This window comes from Citrus sinensis, chromosome 3, assembly GCF_022201045.2.
Source record: "Citrus sinensis cultivar Valencia sweet orange chromosome 3, DVS_A1.0, whole genome shotgun sequence".
NCBI classification, from domain to species: Eukaryota; Viridiplantae; Streptophyta; class Magnoliopsida; order Sapindales; family Rutaceae; genus Citrus; species Citrus sinensis.
In genome coordinates, this window is record NC_068558.1 from 1,582,868 (window position 1) to 1,608,426 (window position 25,559).

At 34.0% G+C, this 25,559-nt stretch overlaps 2 protein-coding genes across 2 annotated transcripts; one reads left to right on the forward strand and one right to left on the reverse strand.

The window, feature by feature from the left end:
• The first annotated feature begins 285 nt into the window (after window positions 1–285).
• LOC102619699 (uncharacterized) lies at window positions 286–3,869 on the forward strand. Its single transcript, XM_006476452.4, has 3 exons — window positions 286–1,666; window positions 2,842–3,384; window positions 3,525–3,869. The coding sequence occupies exons 1-3, from the start codon at window positions 728–730 to the stop codon at window positions 3,624–3,626; spliced, it is 1,584 nt and encodes a 527-aa protein (XP_006476515.1). The 5' UTR covers window positions 286–727; the 3' UTR covers window positions 3,627–3,869.
• A 7,291-nt stretch (window positions 3,870–11,160) lies between these two features.
• Window positions 11,161–15,120, reverse strand: LOC102619980 (homeobox protein BEL1 homolog). The gene is made up of 5 exons (XM_006476453.4): window positions 14,813–15,120; window positions 13,634–14,665; window positions 12,868–13,250; window positions 12,384–12,444; window positions 11,161–12,165 (listed from the first exon to the last, which is right to left on the reverse strand). Exons 2-5 carry the CDS (start codon window positions 14,630–14,632, stop codon window positions 11,536–11,538), a joined length of 2,073 nt encoding a protein of 690 aa, XP_006476516.2. The 5' UTR covers window positions 14,633–14,665; window positions 14,813–15,120; the 3' UTR covers window positions 11,161–11,535.
• Window positions 15,121–25,559: the final 10,439 nt, after the last annotated feature.

Sequence of the window (25,559 nt, forward strand, 5' to 3'; positions counted from 1 at the left end):
ATCGATAATATTTACCAGAATTTTTAATAACTACTATAAAAAAAAAAACAGATCAGATTTCTTTGGGAAAAATATTTTCTCAACACTATATAATCTACTGTAAATTTAAATTTAAAATACTAAATTTATCCGTAACCCGTAAAATTATTGGAACGAATTTCTACAAACAGATTTAGTGGTAATTTTGCCATCCTTCGCATCATCAGCCATTATATGTCAATGTGTCGGCCCACACCTCTAAGTGACCACACCCAATTCAGCCAGCTGCCAGCTCCTCACAATAACAGTACAAAAAACTTTAAACATAAACATAAATATTACCCTGCGTGTAGCCTTAGCCTAATAGCCTTTACCCCGTATAGAGTCAGGAAATCCGACAGCTATGCCTCTTCTTGCTCTCGTCACTTGTAAACTCTCTGCAACTCCCTCTTCACTCTCATTTCACCTTCTCCACCTCTTAGCTCCTTTTAGTCTTTACCACATTCATCTCACAGTTCCAACATTTTAAGCTACTTTACCAAATCTGGTCATTCTTTTAACATTAATCGATTTTTTTTTTTTTTTGTACCCAACAATTGAGCTCTGTTCTGTCCAAATCTAGTAACAACCTATTTTAATTCTTTACAATCTACAGTAATTTTGCCAATGTACAATCTCTAATTCTTTTGCATTTACTCGAAGCAAAAAGAGGGAAAAAAAAAAAAAGAGAGAGAGAGAGAAAGGAATAATGAAAAGCCAGAAAGATTTGGAGAAACCAATTTGGGATCAGATGAGGAGCCCGTCAGGTAATCCGATTCCAGGAACCGGGTCAAGTATCCGACCCGCACCCAAGCTGATGGTCTGGCTCATCCTCTTCGTATCAGTCACTTACGTCGTCTACACTCTCAAGCTCGTCTCCACCTCACGAGCCTGCGACGGCGAACGCGAACCTTTCTCCACCACTCATCGATTATCATCCACCTCTACATCGGTCACTAGCAACATAACATCTGAGCCGTCGGTACAAAATCAAGCGGATGCCCATCGCCACATCCACAAACACGAATCTCAGGAACTACGAGTGCAAAGAGCGACTGAAATCCACCACATCGTGTTCGGCATCGCCGCGTCAGCTAAGCTTTGGAACCAAAGAAAAGAGTACATCAAGATATGGTACCAGCCAAACGACATGCGCGGCGTGGTTTGGCTCGATGACTCTGTGAAATCGAACGAAACCGACAACCTGCCACCGGTGAAGATCTCAAGCGACACTTCGCAGTTTCCGTACAAGAACAAACAAGGACATCGTTCAGCCATACGGATCTCGCGCATCGTTTCCGAAACGCTCCGTCTTGGGCTTAGAAATGTGAGGTGGTTTGTGATGGGAGACGACGATACCGTTTTCATAACTGAGAATTTAGTTCGGGTTTTGAGAAAATACGACCACAATCAGTATTATTATATCGGGAGCTTATCTGAGAGTCATTTGCAAAATATATATTTCTCTTATGGAATGGCTTACGGCGGTGGCGGCTTTGCTATCAGCTATCCATTAGCTAAGGCGCTTGTTAAGATGCAAGATAGGTGTATTCATAGATACCCTGGACTGTACGGTTCTGATGATCGAATGCAAGCTTGTATGGCCGAACTCGGTGTTCCACTCACTAAAGAATTCGGCTTTCACCAGGTTCGCTCACTAGTTTCTTAACTCGCTTTTGTCACTCAGTGCCTCGCCTTTAGTTTATTTATTTTTTGTCGTTTCGGCTTTTTCAGTCGGGTTATGATCGGTGATCATTTGTCCGTAAATGAACGCTAGAAGCTTCGATTTTTTTGGGGTTAAATTAATTTTTTGGGCAGTAGTTTGTGTAATTACTAATTTGCGTAGAATTGAAGTTAGATAACAGTGGAGTTAATTAAGTAAAAATATGAGTGTGGATTACCGAAAGACGAGTATACGTTTCGCGGAATTCAAGCACAAGCAGAGCTGTTGATTGGCGTTAGCTTCGGCCTTTTTGTTTGTGTAATAATAATAATGTATGGTGTATGGTTACTACTTATTACCAGACTGTAAGATTGGTCCATAAGCTCCTTTCGGTCTACACTCAACAGGCGTGTGATTAGTTCAATGTTGTCCGTAGTCTGGGCTGGCCTCCCTGGTGTCGGGATGGGGCCCACGTGGGGCTGTCTTTTTACCATTTTTCGTCACACTTGATCTCTCTTATACCCACAAGCATCTTTAGCGCGTGCTGTCACCATTCTTTAATGGATCATGAATGGGTTTTTTACCTTCACTTGGACTTGGCCACATGTGGTGATTTGACGTGAATATTATACAAAACATCTATGAAGTTGATTAATGGGGATGTATCCAGCAAAAAAGTTGCACTATTAACAATCAATTGACACGTAAACTTTTGGGTACCACTCTTGGGTTGATATAGCATGACCCTGATTAATGATTGCTTGCTTCGATTGAACAAATTTGGCATAAACCTTGTTGATGAAATAGGTTTTTGCTTGCCGTCTTAGCTAAGTGGCTGCATTTCAGTTGTAGTTATATTTTTGTTTTGTGAGCTCCATAAGAGACTAGACTTTTTCATTTATATTTTCTAGTAGCTAATTTGTTTCGATGTCACATGTGGATGCACTGCTGCATATGAGCAAGTGCAGTTCGGAGAAGGCTTATACCGTTGAAAATGTGTAAAATTAGATGTGTGTATTGTTCGCCTCAGAATCAATGGTCTAATTCTAGTCTATCTTTGGTTTTGTTTCATCTATGTGATCAAGAAATTTTATATTGTGACGTTATCATGAATGATTCTTACTGATTCTAACAGTCTCTTCTTGGTGGATGGCTATCAGTATGATGTGTATGGAAACCTGTTTGGACTCCTTGCTGCACACCCAGTTACACCGTTGGTGTCACTTCATCATCTTGACGTAGTTGAGCCTATCTTTCCAAATATGACAAGAGTTCAAGCCCTTCAGCATCTGATGGTGCCCAAGAAGCTTGATTCAGCGGCACTTATGCAGCAGTCTATCTGTTATGACAAACGCAGGACTTGGACCATATCCGTTTCATGGGGTTTTGCTGTTCAAATTTTTCGTGGTATATTTTCACCCCGGGAGATGGAAATGCCTTCAAGGACATTCTTGAACTGGTACAGAAGGGCAGATTACACAGCTTATGCATTCAACACTCGTCCGGTTAGCAGAAACCATTGTCAAAAACCTTTTGTATTTTACATGTCAAAAGCAGAATTCAATTCTACAATGAACCAAACAGTGAGTGAGTATGCTCGGCATCGGATCCCTCATCCCCAATGCAGATGGAAGATGGCCAATCCTGCTGAGCTTGACACATTAGTGATTTACAAAAAACCTGACCCCTATCTATGGGATAGAGTAAGTGCATCTGTTAGTTTCTTCATTTACTCGTTACTTTTTCAATATTTTCGTTTGGCCATTGGCCCTGCCTGAATGCACTTGGGCTAATAGTGGCCTTTTTTTTTTTTTTTTTTTTTTGAATCGGCGTGTTTGGGCAGTCTCCAAGGAGGAATTGTTGCAGGGTCTTGAAGTCGAAGAAGAAAGGAGTTATGGAGATAGATGTGGGTGTATGTAGACCGGGTGAGGTGAGCGAAGTATAGTCACCAATTTGTTTATTTTATTTTATTTTGTTTAGGATGGTAGCTTCTCCTTCTTGTTGCTCATAATTTCCTTAATTTATTCATCAAATTTCCAAAATTTTGTTAAGTGTAATTGAGGAACAGTCGCCAGAAGGGAAGAAAGGAAATATGTTTTTGTAATCTGTAGTTATACACGTTCCATGTCGTACATGTAACCTGTTAATGTAAGAGCAATGAGGCGCTGTACCGTGTTGTTTCACTTCATTTTATTCCCTCGTCAGCGATTAATCATTCTATGAGCCCGACACGGCGCATGTACTGCACTATGAATATTTTACTCTTAGCTTAGATTTGAAAATGACCATTTTTTTATTGGACGACTCATGCGTCATCGGTAACGTGGCATTCATTACCAAATTGAGAGCAATTGCATCCGATACATGAGAAATTTTAAAATAACTTAGATGTGTTGCAATCAATTTAATATAATATAAATATACATATATTATAATATTATTTATTTATTATATAATTGATACAGTATCTTAGGTATACTGTCAAATTTCTCAATACATTCCGAATTGGCAAATGCTATTTATGTAATTAATGTTGTTAATTAATTTTAACGGGTCTTGAGTTTTTAGGCCCTTCCAACGTGTCAATCTTTACAACGCCCACACTACTTTTGATGTAAAATGTATTAGAAAACGGGGGGTCAGAGTCAAAGTCAAAGACATGATGTGAGGTGCTAGGCTATTAGGAAATTAGAAAAGAAATATAAAAACTATGTAGTTTTCATTTGCTGAGCTGGGGGAATCATCATGGATATCATTATGAAAATCTCATACATATTTTAATCGTGCTTGGAGTTGGAGGGTTAATTTAGGATCAAGTGGACACGGGCCAGACAAACCTCGAATGGTAAAGTGGCATAATCATTTCGTATTTCTTCAATATGTCTCGTTGCATCCGGAAAAAGAACTTTTGATTTATTAAATTAACGTGTCTTCACCGCTGGAAATTTTTATTTTAAAATGATTCCAACCAAATTGAAATATGCATCACTAACCGTGACCCTGTCTTATTTATTAATCCTAGTTTATTATACAGCTCTCTTAGGTGTGCAATTAAATAACTTAATAGTTTGACTAGGGTGTGACCCGGTCCAATATTAAACTTGCGTAACATATATTTTTTTAAGAGATTTTAAGCAATGATAATAATAATAATAATAATAATAATCCCTAATTGATATCTCCATATTTTTATTCTTAATAGTCCCTCGCACCACCCCACCGAGTGTCGGTGCCAAATATGGGTGACAAAAACGACATAATTCACGGGGGTGCTAAAATACCTTCTTGGTGATTTTTAAAATATAACTTTCCAATGGACGTAGGACAATGATAGCAATCATACCCTTTCCACTGCCTTTCCTTCGTGATTTGAGAGCGGCAATGTCTGAAGGTGGGTGAGATAAAAGCCCGGCAGGGGTCCAGTAGTGAGTGTGAGTACGTTCACATCTCGATAAAAGTTGCCATCGTTTCTCCACGGTCTATTTTCGTGGGTCCCGCTGTCTTAATCAATGGTCCATATAGCAGGGTTTTGTACGGGGCAATAAAAGCCATGGTTGGATCAAAAGATCTGCCTCTCACGGTCGGTTTACGGAGGGTAATTTTTAAAATCCTCACCTGAAGTTTAGGCTTGTTGTAAGTAGATGGTGAGTATTTATTTATTTATAAAAAATTTTTTATTATCAGTTAATTTTAATATTGACCGTTAGTTAATTGTGCAAAGATAATATTATCCTTAAAAATAATTTATAGATGGAAATAACTAAAAAAAAATTAAAATTGTTGGCGCGAAAAGCACAAACCTTATTTTTTGACAATTTTATCCTTGTCAATTTTAAATATTTACAATATCATAGGTAAAGATTATAACTATTTTATTTTCAAATTTTTAATTTTATCTTTTTTGTAGAAACTTTAAGAAAATATTAATAATTTAAAGATGATTTTTTAAATTTTAAATTTTATCTTTCTTGTAGGAATTTTAAGAAAATATCAATAATTTAAAGAGGGTAAAATAGCCAATAATTTTAATTTTTTTTTAGTTATTTCCGTCTACAAATTATTATTAAGGGTAATATTGTATTTGCATAGTTAATTAACGGTCAATGTTAAAGTTAACTGATGGTAAGAAATTTTTTACAAATAAATAAATTCTCGTCATCTACTTGCAACAAGCCCAAACCTCAAGGGAGATTTTTAAAAATTACCCGTTTCTGGAATACTCTTCGGCTCCCGATCTAGAGTAAAACTAAACTTCTTTACGGTTAGTTAGCTGTACGAGCATTTCCGTTGATCCTTTACTTGATTTCGGGAAAAAAGGTATTCGAGTGAGTGTTTATTTCTCCGCTAATATTCTTCTTAAAATTAAGTTTGCGGTGATAATAGTTTTACCTTGGTGGGGGACAAACAACGGTTCAATCTCTATAGACTTGTCTGTTTAACGAGAGGTAGCATGTGATTGGTCGCATACTACAAAAAATAAGTATCTTGGGCCCTCTTCTAATCTTATTAAGATTGGAGGATCCAGATATCCAATCCAATGACATGTAGTAACCATTTCAATAATATCATTATATAGCCAAGATTAATTTGTTCATTTAGTCCCATGACATTTTATTTTAACTTCCCTAATTTTCTTCAAAAAAATAAATAATTCTCAAAAATGAAAAAATAATTTTATCCCCAAACAATGCTCTCTCACATCGACTAGCACTAATTCTCAAAATGAAAAAAAATAAAATAAAATTTAACCCTTAAACTTTTGGAGCCATTTATGACCATGACTGGTGAAAAAAAAAATTGCATTATTTCAACATCAGCCACCACGTAAAAAATTTTTGGGGTTCATGGAAAGATAACCTTTCTTGCAATCTAAAGAAATGGTGACTGATGTTGAAAACTTGACATAATGCAATTTTTTGGAGATAAAGCGCATGTGTTGATGTATGATAGGTATAATAGTTACTAGTTAATCACTTTGATTTGAAGAAAAATGAAATGGTGAAGTATCATATATCAATAAAAAGAGGGAAAAGGACACCCGACACTTATAGCCTCAAAATTTGGAGAAATAATTATAAAGACCCTTGAGTTTTCAATAAAGGATACCAAAACCCTCTTTTAATTATAATACTCTTTAACTCTATAAATCCAAAAAAGTTGACCTTAAAATTTTATAATAAATAGAAATATGATATTAAAAGAAATGTAATAATATATACATTTGAAAATAACTTTAATATTTAATTTTTTATTTTAAATCTATTCGACCTATTTTATTATATTAAAGTAATTTTTTAATAATAAATAGAAACATAATATTAACATAAATAAATTAAAATTAAAATTATTCTGAATATTATGTAACAAATAATCTTAATATCATTAATAGGGAGGTATTTTGTTAATTGTAAAATCTATTTAACCTAAAGCTTTTAAAAAAAAATCTTTATAATAAATACAAATATATTATCACAAAATATTAATAATCTAAAATTTTAATATTATTTAAATGTTAATAATAATTTAATATTATTGGTTTACTAGATAGATTATATTTTTTATATTAAAATTGCATTAATTAAAAAACTTTAAAGTCAATTTTCTAGTTACTATATTCAAAGAGTATTATGGTAAAAAAAAAAAGGTTTTTGTGTCTCTTTCTGAAAACTTAAGAGTTTTTATAATCATTTTTTCAAACCTTAAGGGTGTAGGTGTCATTTTCTCATAAGAAAAAACAAACTAAAAATTTGGAAATCAAAATGATAAGCTATGTAGTTGTACAAGTTTGAAACTCAATTCTTTGTGTGTGTGTGAAAAAAAAAAAGGAAATTCCTTTCAATAAGAAATAAAATGTAACAGTAGTGTGAAATATAATCAGATTTATGATTTATGTAAATGCAAAATATTATATATTGAACTTATAATTTTCTTTAAAGATTAATATGTATATTACAATTTAAATTAAATTTAAGTTTATTATGATGCAATCTATATTTTACTCTTTACAAATATTAGAGGAAATTCTATTGTATCAACGATCATACATTATTAAAAGAGAGAACTGTTCCTACAAAATTTTAAAATTGAGAGAGACAAATGTCAGAACTCAGAGCCATGCCTTCAAATGGGTTACCTATGGGCTAGGAGCCCACTACCGTTTAAATTGTGTCTATAACCACATAGTTCAAATTTCTAGCACAGCCTGGTAGTTGGTGCAGAAGCAGAGGTGAGAGGCAGAGTTGGAGGCCCAGCCCATGCAGAGCACAGAGTGATCCGATAAGATGATGGCCAGGAATGTACCCCCGGTCCGGTCCGTTGCCGCTAAAGAAGACAACAGTGTGGTTGGAAAAAGAGTAATACTTTTGACATCCTCTAATATTCTTATAAAACTCCATTTTTGACACGTGGCTAGATTTTAGTATAAACAAAAATAAATTGTGTGATTTTAGTTAGAATTGGTTGTCTATTTATTATTATTAATTTTTTTTTTAATGTTCATTAGGACAGAACTCTATAAATATATAAGAGGTGAGGTTTCAAAGGGATGTTAATAATTTAAAAAATTATTGTGCTGCTGAATGACTAGTGTTAGTGTATTTTATTTAAATAAGTTTCTACATTAGATGGTTCTACCACTAGTTCTAATATTGGTCTATTACTCCTTTCTCCTATCTCTGGTTTTATATCATGTTCTCCCAAATAATATTTCATTTTCTTGTTCTAAATAATAAATTTCACCTGTTCTAGATTTTTAAAGTCTAAATGTTTTATAAGTTCTTCATCTATTGGAAGCTATATATTTCCTAATTTTTCTTCTATATATTAAATTATTTACAGAGTGAGCTTTCTAAACTAATCTTTTCTAGTTCACGTTCTACAATTTTTTAAAGCATGTTCTAGTGTTTCTATACGAAGGACTGTTTTGTATCCAAGCATCATAAGCTTTTTCTAAAACAACAAATAGATTTTTATAAAAATTATCATCAAATTTATCAATCGTGGAAACATATTACGAACTAAATGAAGCGTGCCTTTACCTGGTTGAAGGATTTGTTGCAGAACTGGACTTCGTCCCCCGATTTAATTGTCTTCTTCTTTTTTTTTTTTTGGGTCGGAAAACATAAAATAATAGAATCTACTGGATTAGCGTAATATGTAAAGAAACTGCACAGCTCATGACAGATAAATAAGGATGATCACAGGCGATCCAAGTGCCCTTTTAGCCTTTAAAAAAATAATTTATAGGCAACTCAAAAAGAAAAAGAAAAAGACGGCTGCTTGTGTGTAAACACCGGCTTGAAGCTTGAAAGAAAGAATGGCAATTGGAAAATACCAGCTTCGAAGACGACATTAATTAAAAAGTCAAATAATTATCATGTATAATAATGATATAAGTGCAAGTTGGTATATAAACATACCACTTGGTATATAAACATACTGCGTTTAGCTGTTGCAAAGCGACAGTAGTTAAACTTTTCATGCACAATTCGACGCGTTACAACTGTTTTGTGCAACTTAATTTGCTGATTTGAAGAATCATAATAAAATTATATTGCCATTGAATTAGTTAAAAATCAATCAATTCAAACGAAAGCAAAAAGGCCTGCTAGCTTTTGTCTTGTCTTAGCCAGCTTCGCTGATTCACACGCTGCTCCCTATTTGCAACATTATTCATGCATATCAAATCACTCGATCGAACACTCTTTTTGCTGAATTTTGGCAGATAATGCGTGTTTCTTTTTCACGCTCGGCAATAAATGAGCACCAATCAATGTGTAAATGATCCTATATTGAGGATTTATATGTAGTATCTCAACTGCGCTAATTAATCACTCAAATCTTTCACATATGCTACATGTGCAGTTATAGCAATGAAGAGTTAAAAAGACTTAATTGTGCCAAAACCTGTGACAGACAAGCCCCTTTGCGGCAGCAGAAGATACTCAGAATCGTCGCTCTCTTCTTGCCGATGGAGCGGCAACTAATTAGATGAAAAGAAACTACAGGAATAACAAGTTAACGAAACGTACGTCCTGCACTTGGTTTTGGTTCCTTGAAGAATATTGCTGCCTTTAAGGATGTCACATTCAAAGAATAGGCAAATTAAATTAGGCACAAATATTTTCGTAACTTATGAAGACAATGATTAGTGCAATATAGCATATTGCCATATCGATACTGTATGCTATCGTAATAATCTCTGAAAGGCTCCAACAGTATTGAAATTAAGAATTCTCATCCCTATTTTGTAAGTTTCGCTCATTAGTTTTCCAATATACAGAAAGAAAAGTATACATTTAGATAACACTTGTCATTTAATGCGCCTCTTGTCAGGTTATTTCTTCCACGCTTCCCTTGGATTCCTTCAACTACTTGATTTGATCATGCTGTGGGTTGTTGGTGATGTGTACCCGGTATCGAAGACATGATCTTTCAAATTTTGCTTATTAATATTGTTTTTAGACGTTTAAAATTATTTGCAGAGAGCGTTAACTTTTTTTTTTTTTTTAAATGAAGTCATATCTGAATACATTCAACCCCATAGAATGACTAAAGTTATAGAAATTTGTTCGCCTAACTCATACTTAAAACTTAGCTTATAAGTTGAGAGATGGTCCAAAACTTAAATACTTAGCTAAAAAATAAAAAATCAATAAATTTAGAATTTCTCATTTATGAAAAGGAGTTGAGGGTTATCTTAGGCTTTTATAATTAAGCATATTTAGATTATTTTCCTCACACCTCTAACATGTTAGGATTTTTTTTTTTTTTTTTTTTATGTTTGATCCTTACTATTTGAAAAGATAATTTGGTTCAAACTAATGCATAAGAAGGTTAATCTAGTACTCTAAAGAAATATATTGACTTAACCTATATTAAAAAATTAGTTCGCGAATTGAAGGTTGTCTCAAATCTCAAACTTATATACTTAGTGTTGTAGGTGATAATTATAAATTATTCTCCATGGATATGAGATTAATTCACAATAAGTTTAATTAAGTCCAACAATGACCATGCGCATCGTAAAATTAACTTGAGCAAAATTGCATCTCTAGCTACAAGGTCCAAAACGGAAAGAGAAAAATATTGGGGGGGGGGGGGGAAGAACAAATTAATAATCATACAAAATGAAACGCAAAGCAATTCACGCTATCTAAAAAGGCAGCCAATAAAAGTACCTTTTCATCAGCAAAAGCAGTAGAGCATAAACCATGCCAAAGTTGACAAATCATAAAGGGGGGCAACTCTCTCAAGCATGAAAAATCATCTTCATGGAGACGATTTCGGGACCACAACATTGAAATGATCACGATATTCTGTAATTTTCATAGGAATTGTCTTAATCTCCAATACTAAGGACCCAACCAAATTGCTTGCTAAATTAGTTTTGTCTTCATTGAAAAAATAAATACCTAAACATGACACCCAAGAAATTTTGTAACTTCAATCCAAAATAAGAGCCACAAACGATTCAATCGTTTAGGTTGGGCAAGAAAGCCTACCAACTGACAGTCTGATATTATATTAGTTAAATTCTTTGGAACATGGATGCCATCCAAGAGAGGATTAGGAAATATCTGTATAAGCTTGCATCAATCACTTGCCATTCCAATTTACCCTAACAGTAAATTAATAGACATGTTCTTAGGAATTCAAAAGGAGAGAAATTGGAACTACCAGCTAATTTAACTGTAGGTTTTATGTCTCTTTCTATATATATATTGTATGGAGTATTAATCTATGCCTAAGCTACTAATTAACTAATCATCTATACCATGATCACCATCCTTTTGATAAGCGCTCCAACGAACTCCGATTGAAAACCGCCGGATCAATGAAGAACTATGGAAAATCTAACCAGCCAAGTCATGAAGCAATTGAGCCCCCATGAGATTTCTGTAAGGCAAATTCTGTCCTTCACCATCTAAAAGTGAGTACTGAACCTGTTGGCAATCTTCAATGTGGTCTCTGGGGTAAAATAGTGAACTTTGTGATGCTGGAGAAAATGCTAAGCTCACCCCACTACCACCATGCTGTTGCAACCCTAAAGTCAATGACACGCCACCACTACCGCCATTAAAATTCTGATGGTTGGCACTGTCATTGGCATAAGAAACCCCACCCACAGTGTGCTGATTGTAAGACGAAAAATCCAACTCCATGGCTCCAAATGACCCAAAATTTTGTTGCATGTGGTGACTTGGAAGGGCTTTGTTAGGGTTTTTGTTAGCGTCATTCTTATCATGATTATTGATAATGGAAGACAGACATTCCGAGTCAATTCGAACAAGTTGATCCTGTGTGGGTTTTTGATCAGCAGGAGGATTTTGAGTCTGATTTGGCCGGCCACTATTGTCATCAAGATCAGTAGCACCGTCGGAAGATGCCATGTTGTTGTCTTGCTCCTTTGTTTCTTCTAAGTACATTTCTTCCACCATGGGCTTCCATAGCCTCACTCTTGCATTAATGAACCAATTGGACACCTATATGATGAAACACACGTAGAAACAAAAAGCGCATAACATTTATATTAATCTTAATTATCCGTCGTATACATAATAATTGAATATGGTGATATTATATCAGATTAAACTATGTATATAATAATTAATTAATTAATTAAAAGATATGTCCCATTGATACTATAAAATTAAATTCACGAAGCATAAATTAATTAAAAAACGTATATAGTTGGACATACCTGGCTTCTCGAAAGGCCAGTTTGGCGGGCTAAGATATGTTTATCAACATCGCTTGGGTACCTGCGAGGGTTTTTTTTCTCATGTAAATCAGTACAGTACAAATTTAAAGAGATGGGTCCTATCCTATGCAAAATATTTAAATCCACACAAAAATAACAGAGAGAGGGGACAAGCCATAGCCAAGCAATATAGAGGAGAAGAAATTAAATGATTGAAATTTGGAATCTGAGTAGTGGTTGGTGGAAGCTAACAAAATGATTGAGACTCCTAATGTATGAAAAATTGAGGTACAAACTACAAAGACGGCACAAACAGTTGTTTCTTTATTTTCTCTTAATTGACAGAGAAAAACATTGATTCCTTCACTAAAATCAGTTCATAGGTTAACTTGTATGAAGAAGACTTACAATCCGTATAAATCTCTTAAAAGAAATTATTAATAAAAATAAAATTAAGGAGGAGAAAAGATAGAGAGAGATTTACGGATGAAGAAAATGTTCGAACAACCAAGCACGAAGCACGGATACGGATCTTTCAGGCAGGCCCCTTTGAGGTCTCCACGGGTGACTCTCCATCATGCTCATCTGCTGAAAAGCTCGTTGTTGTCTCAAGGCTTGATCAATGATTTTCAGTCTTGGTGTTTCGCCTCTGCTTGTGCCCGGTGCAACGGGATCTTTCTCGCCCATGGCTTTCTTTGTAGCCTGAATTTGACCAACAATCCCATCTCTTAAACATCTAAAATGCCTTGACATGGCCTTGGAAGCCAAAGCTGAATACACCCTTGCCGCCCCGTTACCCGCCACAGCTTCAAAGGAAGATACTACGGCTTTCATTTGATCGCAGTAGTGCCTGTATCTTCTATCCACCTAATATAAACACGGGCATGACATGAGATAAAATAAAAATAAAAAAGTAACATAAGATGAAGATACGATGCCATGAAAAGAAAAAGGAAGAGAGGTTTCTGAACGTAAAATGAAAAAGCAACTATTGTCACGATCTGGGCATTTATTGGGAGGCCCCAAGTCGCTAAATTAGTTCAAGAACTATGTTTGGAGAGGACCTAATGCTCAAGGTGAAGTAAAAGTTGAAACTTTTTCTTTTCTTATCTTTTTTTTTTTCACTAATTTAGATTAAGAAACAAGTTTTTGTATTTTCCTCTGTTGATTGAAAAGATGGGAGAAAAAAAGGGATCTTTCTGGAACTTCAAAAATAAAATTGAAGAAAATATATATTTATATATGAATACCTCCTCAAGCATTGAAAGCAGCTTTGTCTTTCTTTTCTGCAATTCCATGAATTCAAGGGAGCAAAGGGATTGCTTTCTTGAAGAGCTACCGGCATTCTCATCATCCCACTGTTGTTTGGCCTTGTTGGATTTTAGCTTGGTTGCATCATTTTGCTTAGTCCCCAGACTGCAAAATTCTTTTAAAATCTCTTGCGCAGGAGCCAAGTACTTCGAATTCCTCAGCTGAAACTGATGCCCAGTTTGATGATGAATATTGGGTGGTATAGCAGGTTTTCCCAAAAACCCATCTTGCATCATCTGTTGTTGCTGTTGAATACCTGCAGCAGGTTTCCCAAAGAACCCTTCTCTAGAAGTTGATGAGCTGATAAACCTCATGTCATCTTGTTGATGATCATGGTCGTTGTGATTGGTTTGTCTTAGCTCAAAAGACTGTAAGCCAATACTGGAAGGGTTGCTTGAAGAAAGAGAGAGTGAGAGGCCTTGACTTGGTCTCTCATTTCCTTCACAAGGAAAAACACACCTCAAAGAAGAATCATCAACAAGCAACCGGCTGTTATTCTCTTGCCAAGCGCCTGCTACATCTGAGTGATCATGACCAACTATTAGATTCTCACCACTAGTTTCAGACATCCCAGTTGTGAAATCTTGTTTGTTGAACTGGTGATCATGTTGATAGAAATGATGGTCACTTGTTGTGGACTCGTTGATTGTCTTTGAAGATGAAGGGCCAGGATTGTTTCCTGCAGGTTTATTGTTGAAGAACTCTTTCCACATAACAGAGTTATTGTCTGAAGTATGTTGCTGTAGATTCTTCGAAAACCCTATCATCTCCATGCCTGTTGTCAAGTTGAAGATCTCATGGTTGCCTTCAAAACCTTGGATCTGATTCATCATATGAGTTTGATGAAGTGTTGGGTTACTAGATGAAACGTCTGAGTAACAAAAGCCACCTGATGAAATTATGTTCCTTGATTTATCTTCACAAAGTTCCCTAGCCATGTAAATAAAAAGTTCCAAATTTTTTTGTTGACTCTGCAAAGAATTAAAAAACCAAACAAGATCACCTAACAAAACTTTTAAGACTAAATGATATTCAAAATAAGAAAAAAATCTTGGACCTTGTTGGCTATTTTATTTAAGTGCAAATTTAATACAAGAGAGAAAAACGCGAGGCCTTACCAGTTGCGGAGCAAGAGTAAACTATGTATTTTATCAGTGATGTTGAAGACGAAGCAGAAGAAGAACAAGAAAAAGAAGAAGAAGAAGAAGAAGCGCTCCTCAGAGTTTTTCTGTAAGTAAGCCAACATGGGTTGCCATAAGAACGGACAAAGAGAGAAAGATCAGAAATAGAAGATCAGATAGAGAGGATTATGACTTCGTAGAGCTAGCCGTGATCATAACTTCATGTTTCTATATGCCTCTCTTTTTCTTCTCTCTCTATAGACTGTAGCCAAGCTACCAATAAGCTCAAGTGGGTCAATGCTGTATGATATTAATACATCCAAAATAGACTTCCTAGTAAGAAAATTCAGTAATCCCCCCTCAATTATTTCATACCCAACAATTAAAAATGACCACAATCATTAATATAATATGATAAGTAATAAACAAAACCATAAAAAAAGGACCGAATCCTCTGCTTGAGAAAGTATTGTAAAATGACCATACACAGAGACCAGGGACCAACAGAAAGTTATTATTATGATCGTCGTTTGCCTGATACACAAACTACAAGCCGTCACATGACCTGTTCTTTGTTGTTTAATTAATTGGTTATATATTAAGACATTCCACATACTGATAATAATAATAATAAATTAATCATCATAATCATATAATTGAGAGAAAAATAAAATAAATGAAGATAAAAAGATATAAGAGATCTTGGTTGGAACACGAATCCCAAAAATCACTTCCTAAGTTGGAGTTGTAACCAGGCTTTTTCAGATGGGTCTCAGACTCTCAGTGTGGCTTCTCTTAGAGGGTGGGCCTTTAAAAAAAAAATTGTACTTGTTTCCCAAAACGAAAAATAATATATATACAATACAAGGGCATATAATATTGAATTGAATGTCTGAGACTGAGTGAGAGAGAGAGGTGTGTGACTGAATTTTGAGAGAGAGAGAGAGAGAGAGAGAATAGATGCGCCTGGACGTGGATGTAGTGTAAAAAATTTGTTCCCAAAATAAGGGACTGTGTGTGTGATGAGATGAGGTGGTCCAATTCTTCCCCCATCTAATTCTAATTAATTGGTGTATTAAAAGTACTCCACCCATTCTCCTTCTCTCTCTAAATTTCTTTTCTTTTTGGGACCACTTCTTTTTTCTCTTCCTTCATTTTTTCAAGATGATATATATTAATATATATATATATATATATAAATAACAATATGCTCACTCCACGCGCACCTTTGCTAGCTATCACCATTCACCCGCCATGTTTCACCATAAGAAGAGAACATCTTTTTTTTAACTGGGCAGTCTGGCTCTTTTTCGTTGAGGCCTGCTTCCTCACTTATTCCTAATCCAGAAAATTTCAGTTCCGTGTATCATCACTTCAAATTCGGAATTGGTTGGCTACATTGATATGAATACTACATATTTTTATTTGAATTGGGAGCAAAAATTTTCATTCGAATCACCCACTAACTAAATGGAAAATTACTTGTTTTTTCTGCAAATGTACAAGGGTTTCAAGTCTCTCTTGTACATTAATGGAGCAATTTATACTCTTTCATATATTAGAAATGTACATGATAAGCGTTTCAAGTCTCTCTTGCACATTAATGGACCAATATGTATTCTTTCATATATTAAAAATGTACATGGCATATTATGAGTCTAAGTATCTATGTTACACCATTTCAAAGTTGATGTGGTGATAAAGTCAAATATTCAAGGCTTCCGGCTGCACCATACCAATAAAAAATTGGAAGTTATGACCGACTTTAATTTGGTAACTACAATAATTATAAAACAAGAAAAATAAAGAACTTTCATGAACTCATACTAATTTATCGTTTATGTATATAGTCGTGAAAAAATCCTCATTTTCAAGCTTTTAATAAAAAAAATTACATTTTTTTTTAATGTATACTGTATATGGAAACATGAGTTACTTTTAAAAAATAAAGTAAATGTAATCATCCAAAAAAGCACCATCCACACACGTTTTTTCCATAATAAATTAAAGGAGAAAAAAGGGGTACTCATCAGCTCTTAGCCTTGAAAAAAACAAGGTGAAAACAAAAATACACGCACGAAACGTGAGAGTGGGGGTCGAGTCAAACGTCAAATTGAATAATGAATAATACAGCTTTTAATTTTTGTCCGTTAAAAGCAGGTGGTCCTATAACGAAGCTTTCTACGCCGCTTGCCAAAATTTCTCTTGCTCTTACTTAACCCTCCCGATGACGTCGTCAAATTTGTGCTTTATCGACTTGTAATTTTCCTGTGGTGGAGATGATAATAATATTAGGAAAATGTACAAACTACAATACGCACCCTTTGCCTTTGCCTTGCGCACCATATATATATATATATAATATAATATAAAACAACTACCAGTCTCCGAATAGACAGAGTCACTGACTTACATAGTTAAAGCTCGTATCCTCACGTAACTTTCATCAGATTTTCTCTGCCAATGTATAGATTTTACATAATATATGTATATATATACGTTTACTTTAAAATTTATTTGAGCCACAAAGCAGTTTGTACGGAAGCAGCTTTTTATTGTGAATTGTGATGACTGATGATGGATTTGTGTTTGGGCCAGTTTATTTGCAAAATAGCACCCACAAAAGGCGGGGGAGGGGAGTAAAACTAAAACTAAAAAAGATGATCTGTTGAGGTTCTTAGTGATTCATGGCAGCGTCCAGTTTTGAGATTGGCGTTGAAACTTGAAGCTTTTGTGGGTCTGCAAGCGTGCGTGGTCCATGATCCTTTTTGAGTTGCTGGGGACCAATCTATTTAGCTATATTATTAGGGCATCAATGGCACTGCTACTGTAAACCTAGGTAGCGTAGCTACCAATTTATTTTTGCAGCTTTTTGATGTCCATTTCATCAGCGGATCATTGAACTTGGGATCAAGTTCTCACAAGATTAGGTTTCAGGTTCGAGATCTTTGATTTATTCAAACCCTAAGTAACTAATAATATGGAGATCGATCTGAGTTGTAATTAATTTCAGTTATTGTTTTGCCTCATTGGTTGGCAATTTAAATTGTGCCCTGTCATTGTGGCTTAAGGTTCGCTTGAAAATGGATTATGTACTTCGGATACTGTCCGGTTTTAATTGTGTTATGGGCTTGTCTTTGTTAGAGTGAGGACGCTTCAATTAGTATTCACGTGGCTTAATCTCTCATTGCTGTCAAGAAAAAGTTATTAATATCATTGTTATTGATTATTTTTCCATTGCGCTGCCAACATGTTTGAACTAGCTTAATATCAGGGATGAATATTTTGTGCAGTATACCTATGCGGTACTTAAATAATTCTCACCTAAAAATTACTAAGTAAGCATTGAGCTTTTCAACTAGTTAAGTTAAGCTACTTACGTAAAAATTAGAGAGAAAAGTGAGCAATTAGGGTAAAGAGAGTATGTGTATTATTCACAGAGTGTCTGTACAAGAGAGTTCGGGAGCTTGCATTGAGTTGCTTATAAGTTTGCTTCGTTATTGCTTTTTACTGAAATGGCAAGTGGCAAGCCCTATTTATAATAAGACTTGCCTAATTTTAGAATCTTCTAACCCTAAAGAGTTCTCATGAGTTGGAGAGAGCTCTCATTTCTAGCAAGATTTAGAGTGATCGTAGACTATACTATGTACAAGCTACGTGCTGCAACACTCTAGCAATATCTAGAGATTTCCTAATTATGTACAAATAAAAAATGCGTTAGAGATAGAACTTTCTAGAATTAAGTCAAGCTAGCACACCGTGACTTGTGTACTTAGCGTCTTCGGCTGAAATTTGGGCGGTCTGTGGCATCAAACTAAAAAGAGCCCAAACATATACAATTTAGTAAGGATAAAAAGAAGATAAAAAAGGTCAAAAAATCATCCTAAACAGTATCAGTTTAGCCTAAAGCTACGCTAATAGGCTACTTTAAACAAAATCATAGTTAATAGAAAAATAGAGGTAATAGAGGTATTATATATTGCATCTTTTTATAAGGGATTATTGTTAAAGAGGGTCTTTATACAATTGTTTAATTATGTTGCTAGGGTTCATTTGGTTATAGTTTCACAATTTTAAAGTGTTTGGTAAACAACACTAATCGTCGCTAACATGGGCGGAGAAGAAGTTAAATTGTGCATTAATTAAGTTAAATAAATACAAACAAAAACAGCATTAACTCTTGAGTAGAACAGTCGAAGCAAAACTGCCAAATTGTTTAAGCATAAATAAAGAGAGCCCTAGGAACGACGACTTAGCTTCGACAAAAGATGAAAACAAGAAGAATCATTCTAAAACATCGTAGTTGAGCTTAAATTGGACTACTTCTACCAAAGATCATAATTAACAGAAAAAAAAAAGTTGAGTTATAATATTGCATCTTTTAATAAGGGATTATTGCCAAAGAGGGTCTTCACAGTTGTTTGATTTTGTTTCTAATTTTAGGGTATCCAAATCATAAGCCGACACGATCAGTTTCCCTCAAGTAGGAGAGTTATATATAGCAGCGGGACCTCTGGGGTTTGCTTAGCTAGCACTATGTATATAACGTTATAGATAAAGTAGTTTCATGAACTGATCAAACAATAAATTAAAGCTGGACAACAAGTAAATTATAGAGGGATTGTTTGATTTCTTCTTATTAGTAGCACGATTTCCATCATTGTATATATTGATAATATATACGCACGCGCGTGTAAGTCTAACGAGGAGCTAATCAGCTAATTAATCTACGTAAAATTAATATACCATGCCACTTGTTACTTCATTTGTCTTCATAATTTACTCCCAATATAAGGGTTTTTTTTTTAAAAAAAAAGTACGATATTTTTCTCATGCTTTCATCAGTGACTATATATAATTTAACTATTTATTATTACTTTCTTCTTTAATCAAACTTTTGGGGGACACAAAATTGCAATTTGGCAACATTATACAACATAAAGACAACCCACGTGGAAAATTTTGTCATGGTGGGCTATTTCAGTATGAAACTATGAATTAATATTATATTGTCCAGTTATGAGTTAAAATATAGGCTTTTTTGTTTTCATGGCCGTTTAATTATTCACCGCTTTTTGTTCTTGAATGGACTGTCAAGATCTAATGATGCATTTCATCAAAGTAGTCATTCATCAGAGCAACGGTCTTGATCAATTTGTTTATCATCAAGTATATAATTTATATCTTGGGGGCAGAAAGTTAATAGACAAAGAGGAACTTAAGCTTCTTCTTTTTAGAAATGCTAAGTGAAAGTGAAAGAATAGATTCGATTATGGTATCAAGGTGCGGACGCACTCATTTTCTCTTTTTCGACACATTATTAAATCATACGGTTTAATAGTTAATTAAAATAACTTTATTAAATCACATAATTTAATAACAAGTCTGCATTTAAAAATGACGGATGCAGGTGTGTGTATGTGTGTGCGCGCGTGTATATATATAGAGAGAGAAGGGGGGGAGACAAAGAGAGAGTCCGAGCTATAAATTTTATTTACAGAGGCAATTTAAGAATGAATTCAGTATAAAATATCATATTTTATATTCATGGGACATTTTAATTAATTTCATGAAGGTACAGGCCTAAAATTTTTCAATTCATGGGGGTATTTCAATTAATTTTACAGGATTAGGGTCTTGAATAGTAAATAAAATTTATGGTTTTTCCTAAACAAGTGCGGGCAGTTGCCCCATTTACCGAGGCTGGCTCCATATATATATATATGTCATGACGACAGTAACCAAAGATATTATACTTCACAACTTGGAGACCATCAGATAATCAATTTTTTGTAGATTTTTTTAATGATCTGATGATGCTCAAACTATAGGGTATGATATCGTTAGAAATTACATAATTGGCCGCATACGTAGAATATATGCTTGCTAGCTCTGCAATTTTTTGATTTTGAATATTTTCAGCATTTTAATTTATTGATCTTTATGCTTCATATTTATCCCACAATGCACATGCTAAATAATTATTGTATGTGAAGCCGCAGAGCTAAAATGGAGAGTCAAATAAACATGGGCTATCCGGTTGAATAGCATAGAAACTAGGGTGATTATAGAAATCAAAATGAAAATGACATTTACAATATTCAACATCACTTCTTATAATGTGATCCTCTCTTGCAAGCCCGGGCTAGGTTTGCTTTTTATATTGGCACAAATTCACTAATCTTTATGAGTAGTGCAGCGTTGACACCAATGATACGACGAATTTTAAATCACAATGTAATAATAATCTTCATCATCTTAATTTCGCCAAATATACGTGTACGGTTTGTGTGTATGATTCCCGTATTATGTGTTTACAAGCTTTTGGATGGCTTCTATATATAATTTGTTTTAATGGTTTAATTAAGAATAATAATTGATTAAAAAAATGGGTAACATAAAAGTTTCAGGATGTGGCATGCATTTGCGTCATTTTGTTCTAAGAGATTTGATCATCTGAGTCATTACTTTTGTAATTTATATAGAAACATTATCTGGAAAAACGGCACAATGATCCCTATACTATCATTTTCAAAAACACGATCAATTCCTCGGTAAGTTTTTATTTTGTTGTAACTCACCATGTGCATGTTCATTCACACATGCATTAATCATTTAACAAATTTTGCGCTAGCTAGCTCGCAAACGACTTCTAATTGATAATTGATAATTCCATTTTCTTGGCCGATCGTGTAAGTTCGTCTCCATAATAACTCCATGATCATACAATTTACTGGGTGACCCAAGTTGCAGAAATTCTCCAATTTAATTGCTAACTAGCTTTTGGCTTTTTGGAGACTAAAAGAAGGGAAAGCGATACAAGGAACAAAAGTAGGGCCAGCACTGAGCAAGAAACAAAAAGGAAGGGAGCTACCTGAAGAAATTGATAACAACAAAATTAAAGTGCTGGCCAGGCCAGTGTACATGTGAAAAGAAGATCTCATAGTACTACTAGTGCGCATGTTGAAAGATTTTAATCCTCAGAAAGAAGTTAGTGGCATTAAAAACCCTAGCAACAAAGCAAGTCCGTGCATGCCCTCGACACGTGGGGCTCCTTCGAAACATGACCATTTCCATTTGTGTGGTCCATTGACCCATTAACCTTTTAGTACTCCATTGATTCATCATTAACTTTGGATTACGTATGTAAATTGTTTGTAATCAGTTACATAATGGCAAGATTATTCATTAATGTATCAATTACTTAATAAAAGAACAAAAATACGTACATTGCAGCTATATATAATGACAACAACCCCAACTTTAGATTAGATTTTTCTATTTTTAAGTAATGATATGTTTACGTAGTTGAGAAATAAATTTTGTACCCTATATGATATGGCATTTAATGTGTCATTCATCCATTGGTGCTGTGAATTATTTCGTTAATGATAATATAGAAAATCAGTTATTACAAATCATTTGAGATGTAAAATTCATATCTCAATTTTGTATTTACATCATTAATTTAACTTTTTTTTTTTTGTATATCACTATACACACACACACACGAGATATTATTTAAAGTACCACCAGTTTTGGAGCCGTAATAAAACCTGCCGAGCTACTAAATTAGGGTTTCGTGCAGATGCCATGCCCATGTATATCAATTTTAACAATGCACTATGAACTAGCAGTAATGACTTACACAAGTAAATTTGTGTACCTAGTCCAATACTACATTCAGTCTTTTCTCCAATTAAGGTCCACAGAAAGTCAGATGTAAGATTTTTTTAATATTAATTATTAATTGAATAATGAAAATGACATTAATTTTACTGGCTGTCTTTGTTGAAATTTAGCTGCTTTTTTTTTGTGCGAAGCTACTTAATTGATTATCTCGTAATTTTTTTGAAGTTGTGAAACATACTTTTGTAATCTCCTCTCTTGTGGACCAATATGATAGTGGAATCTTCAATCCATATAAGGCTCATTCATCATCATAATCAATTTATCATCAAAATGAGGGTCCAACTTAATGAACATAAAAGTCAATTTGCAACTTGAATTTGTATGACAATAATGTCACCCACAAAAATGGAGCAATCCCTCTTATCTTTTAAGACTCGTCATGCTTTTCATCTTATATACTATGTTACTAATTATCCCTTAATTGTTGTTTGCTGTCTTTATTCTAAACTTCTATTGGGAAAATAATGGAATTTGCGGCCATGTCTTTTACAAAATTATGTTGTTAGATTTCCAAGAATGCATACAATTAATTAATTAATAATATACAAGATTAAGAAGAAATTAAAGTGAAAAGGGCATATCATCCAAGTTGTACAACATAAAGTTGTGGGCTTATATAAGAGTTGACAAAAGTCTAATACTATCATCAATTTATTTCCATAATTAATTAGTTCCATTTTCTTTGACGACTTAATTACTAATGCAAAGCAAACTAATAGACATGTATTATTTTCATAAAAATCTTATTTAGGAGTTTAATAAATCAGATAATCCATACAGAAAGATTTCGGGTAAATTTTCAAGAAATGTTAGCCAATTTTAAAATATTGTTGATTTCCTTCGCCAACACGAAAGATCAGCCATCGACAGGACTACAGTCAATGCATATGACAAACGCAAAAAAAAAAAAGAACTAATATTGAATTATTTTTTTTGCTTCGGGGTCTTTAGTGGTATCTGTCGTTAAAATGTAACATTGTTTCCTATGGCCGTACTTGGGTTTCTTTACAATTTTTCTCTAGTCCCCCATGACTCACACACTTGCTGAGCTAACTAGAATTTGAAGCAAATTAATTAGCTTCATATTATAGTGTTTAGTTTGTCAATCACAAGAGGTTTCTTATAAGTTTTGCTAGCTTTATGATTGGACGATTAAAGAGAAAAAGGAAAAACAGCTTTACTAGAAAGAAGAGACAAAATCTAATGAAAGCTACTCTTTTGTGTGTATTTAATTAAGTATTTTTTTTCTTTTTTTCTTTACTAATTTTATAATAAGCGAGCTGATTGGTTACGCTTTCTTCGGTGTTAAAAAAATAGTAAATTGAAAGAGAGAAGATGCATGTAAAAATAGTAAGAAAAACAAACTACCGTCGATTTTCATAGGCAGCATTATTGATAAGGTTTTATATATAGAGAGAAAACTAAATTCACTCACCCACCCACGGCATGAATTCGTAAAGAGCTTCTTTGTTTTGTAGCTTCTCGTATTCTTTTCATTGATGCCTTTTCCTTTTTCATTTTGTTAGTTGATTCGCTTTCTTTTTAACCGTAGTAATTGAAAGTGATATTCGAGACAATACCAAGTAATTAGTTAACCCTGCGTGCTCACATGTCTCTAAACATTAATTCACTTTCAGAGAAGCGAAACATAAATTTGTTGACCGAGCTAATGGCATCGGCAGCCGAAAGAGACCGGCTTTGCTTTCAGAAAAAAAAAAAATAATAATAATAATAATAATAATAAACGAATAAGGAATTAATAAGGTCAATGGTGGTTTGATTCAAAAATCAAAAAGGGTCAGCGTTAGTTTATTATTGAAGACATCATGAGATTTTACTTTGTGCGTTACGGAGACGGGCATTTGCTTGGAAATTAACACAGAGAGAGATGCTGGGTCAATCGCTAATCACTATGACTAATCGCAAGTGTATGTAACTCTTTGTCAATGGCCAAGTTTTTCGGTAACCAGCTTGGAGCTTTATTACTATGATTTATCGCCAGTTGCAGTTGACCTTCAAGTCAGCTATTATTATGTGCCTTTTTTTTGGGGTTATTCTATTCACTTTTTTTAAATATCAATTTATACAAAAAAAGTAAGCAATTTTGATCTGAAACCCTATTTCCCTGTAAGCTCGGGCATTTCTCGTGTCCATACAAGGACAACGAACAAATTTTGCATGCACCACTCATTAGCAACTCCCAAGAAACTAGTTGTACGACCACGTTTACATGTGACAAAAACTTATTCACTGATCTATATCTATGCGCAAATCGCGGAAACATAAAATTATTGAACTAAGATCTTTTAATTAAACAACTTTCCCACTGGCCTATAGAAAGAATATATGTATGTATATGTACATGGCTCACTAGGCTTGAATAAGATTAATGGTTGGTGGCTTCCCATACTTTTTGATCCAAAAAAGGCCATGCATAACCTCAACCATAAACCAAGTGGATATAGTACTCTTTTAGGCTGCATTAAATTTTCTTTTCGTCATCAAGGTATTATTTAGTAGAAATTAAAAAGAAAATGTTGATCCTCAACCATACAAGAAATCATTACTTTATAAGAAAAAAAAATTACATGAAACGTATTTTGAAAATCAACTCGTAACTGGTTAACAATCGATTCCAAGACAATATATGAAAATTCTCACGAATGACAACATCAAACTAAATCATATTATTGTATTAAAAATTGATTTTAATATGATATAATGCTAATGTGAATATAACCTTCAATTTCAAGAAGAAAAACTATAAAATTCTAACATTTAATACTAAAACGCCTTTTAGTTTTTTTGTCATGATTGTGTGAGCGTAGAGAGTGTGAGAGTCTGAAATAGAGAGAAATGAATTGGGGTTAAAATGGATAATTTCAAAAGATTAACGTACTGCTGATAATAAAAAGATTTTGTGATGACATCTCAAATAAATCTAATTAAAAATAAATGTACATAATTTTGTTTAAAGGCTAGGACGAGCTACAAGTGTCTTCGCCACTGATTGGACTTCGGAGGGCTTTCTTAAACTTTTCTCAAAAAAGAA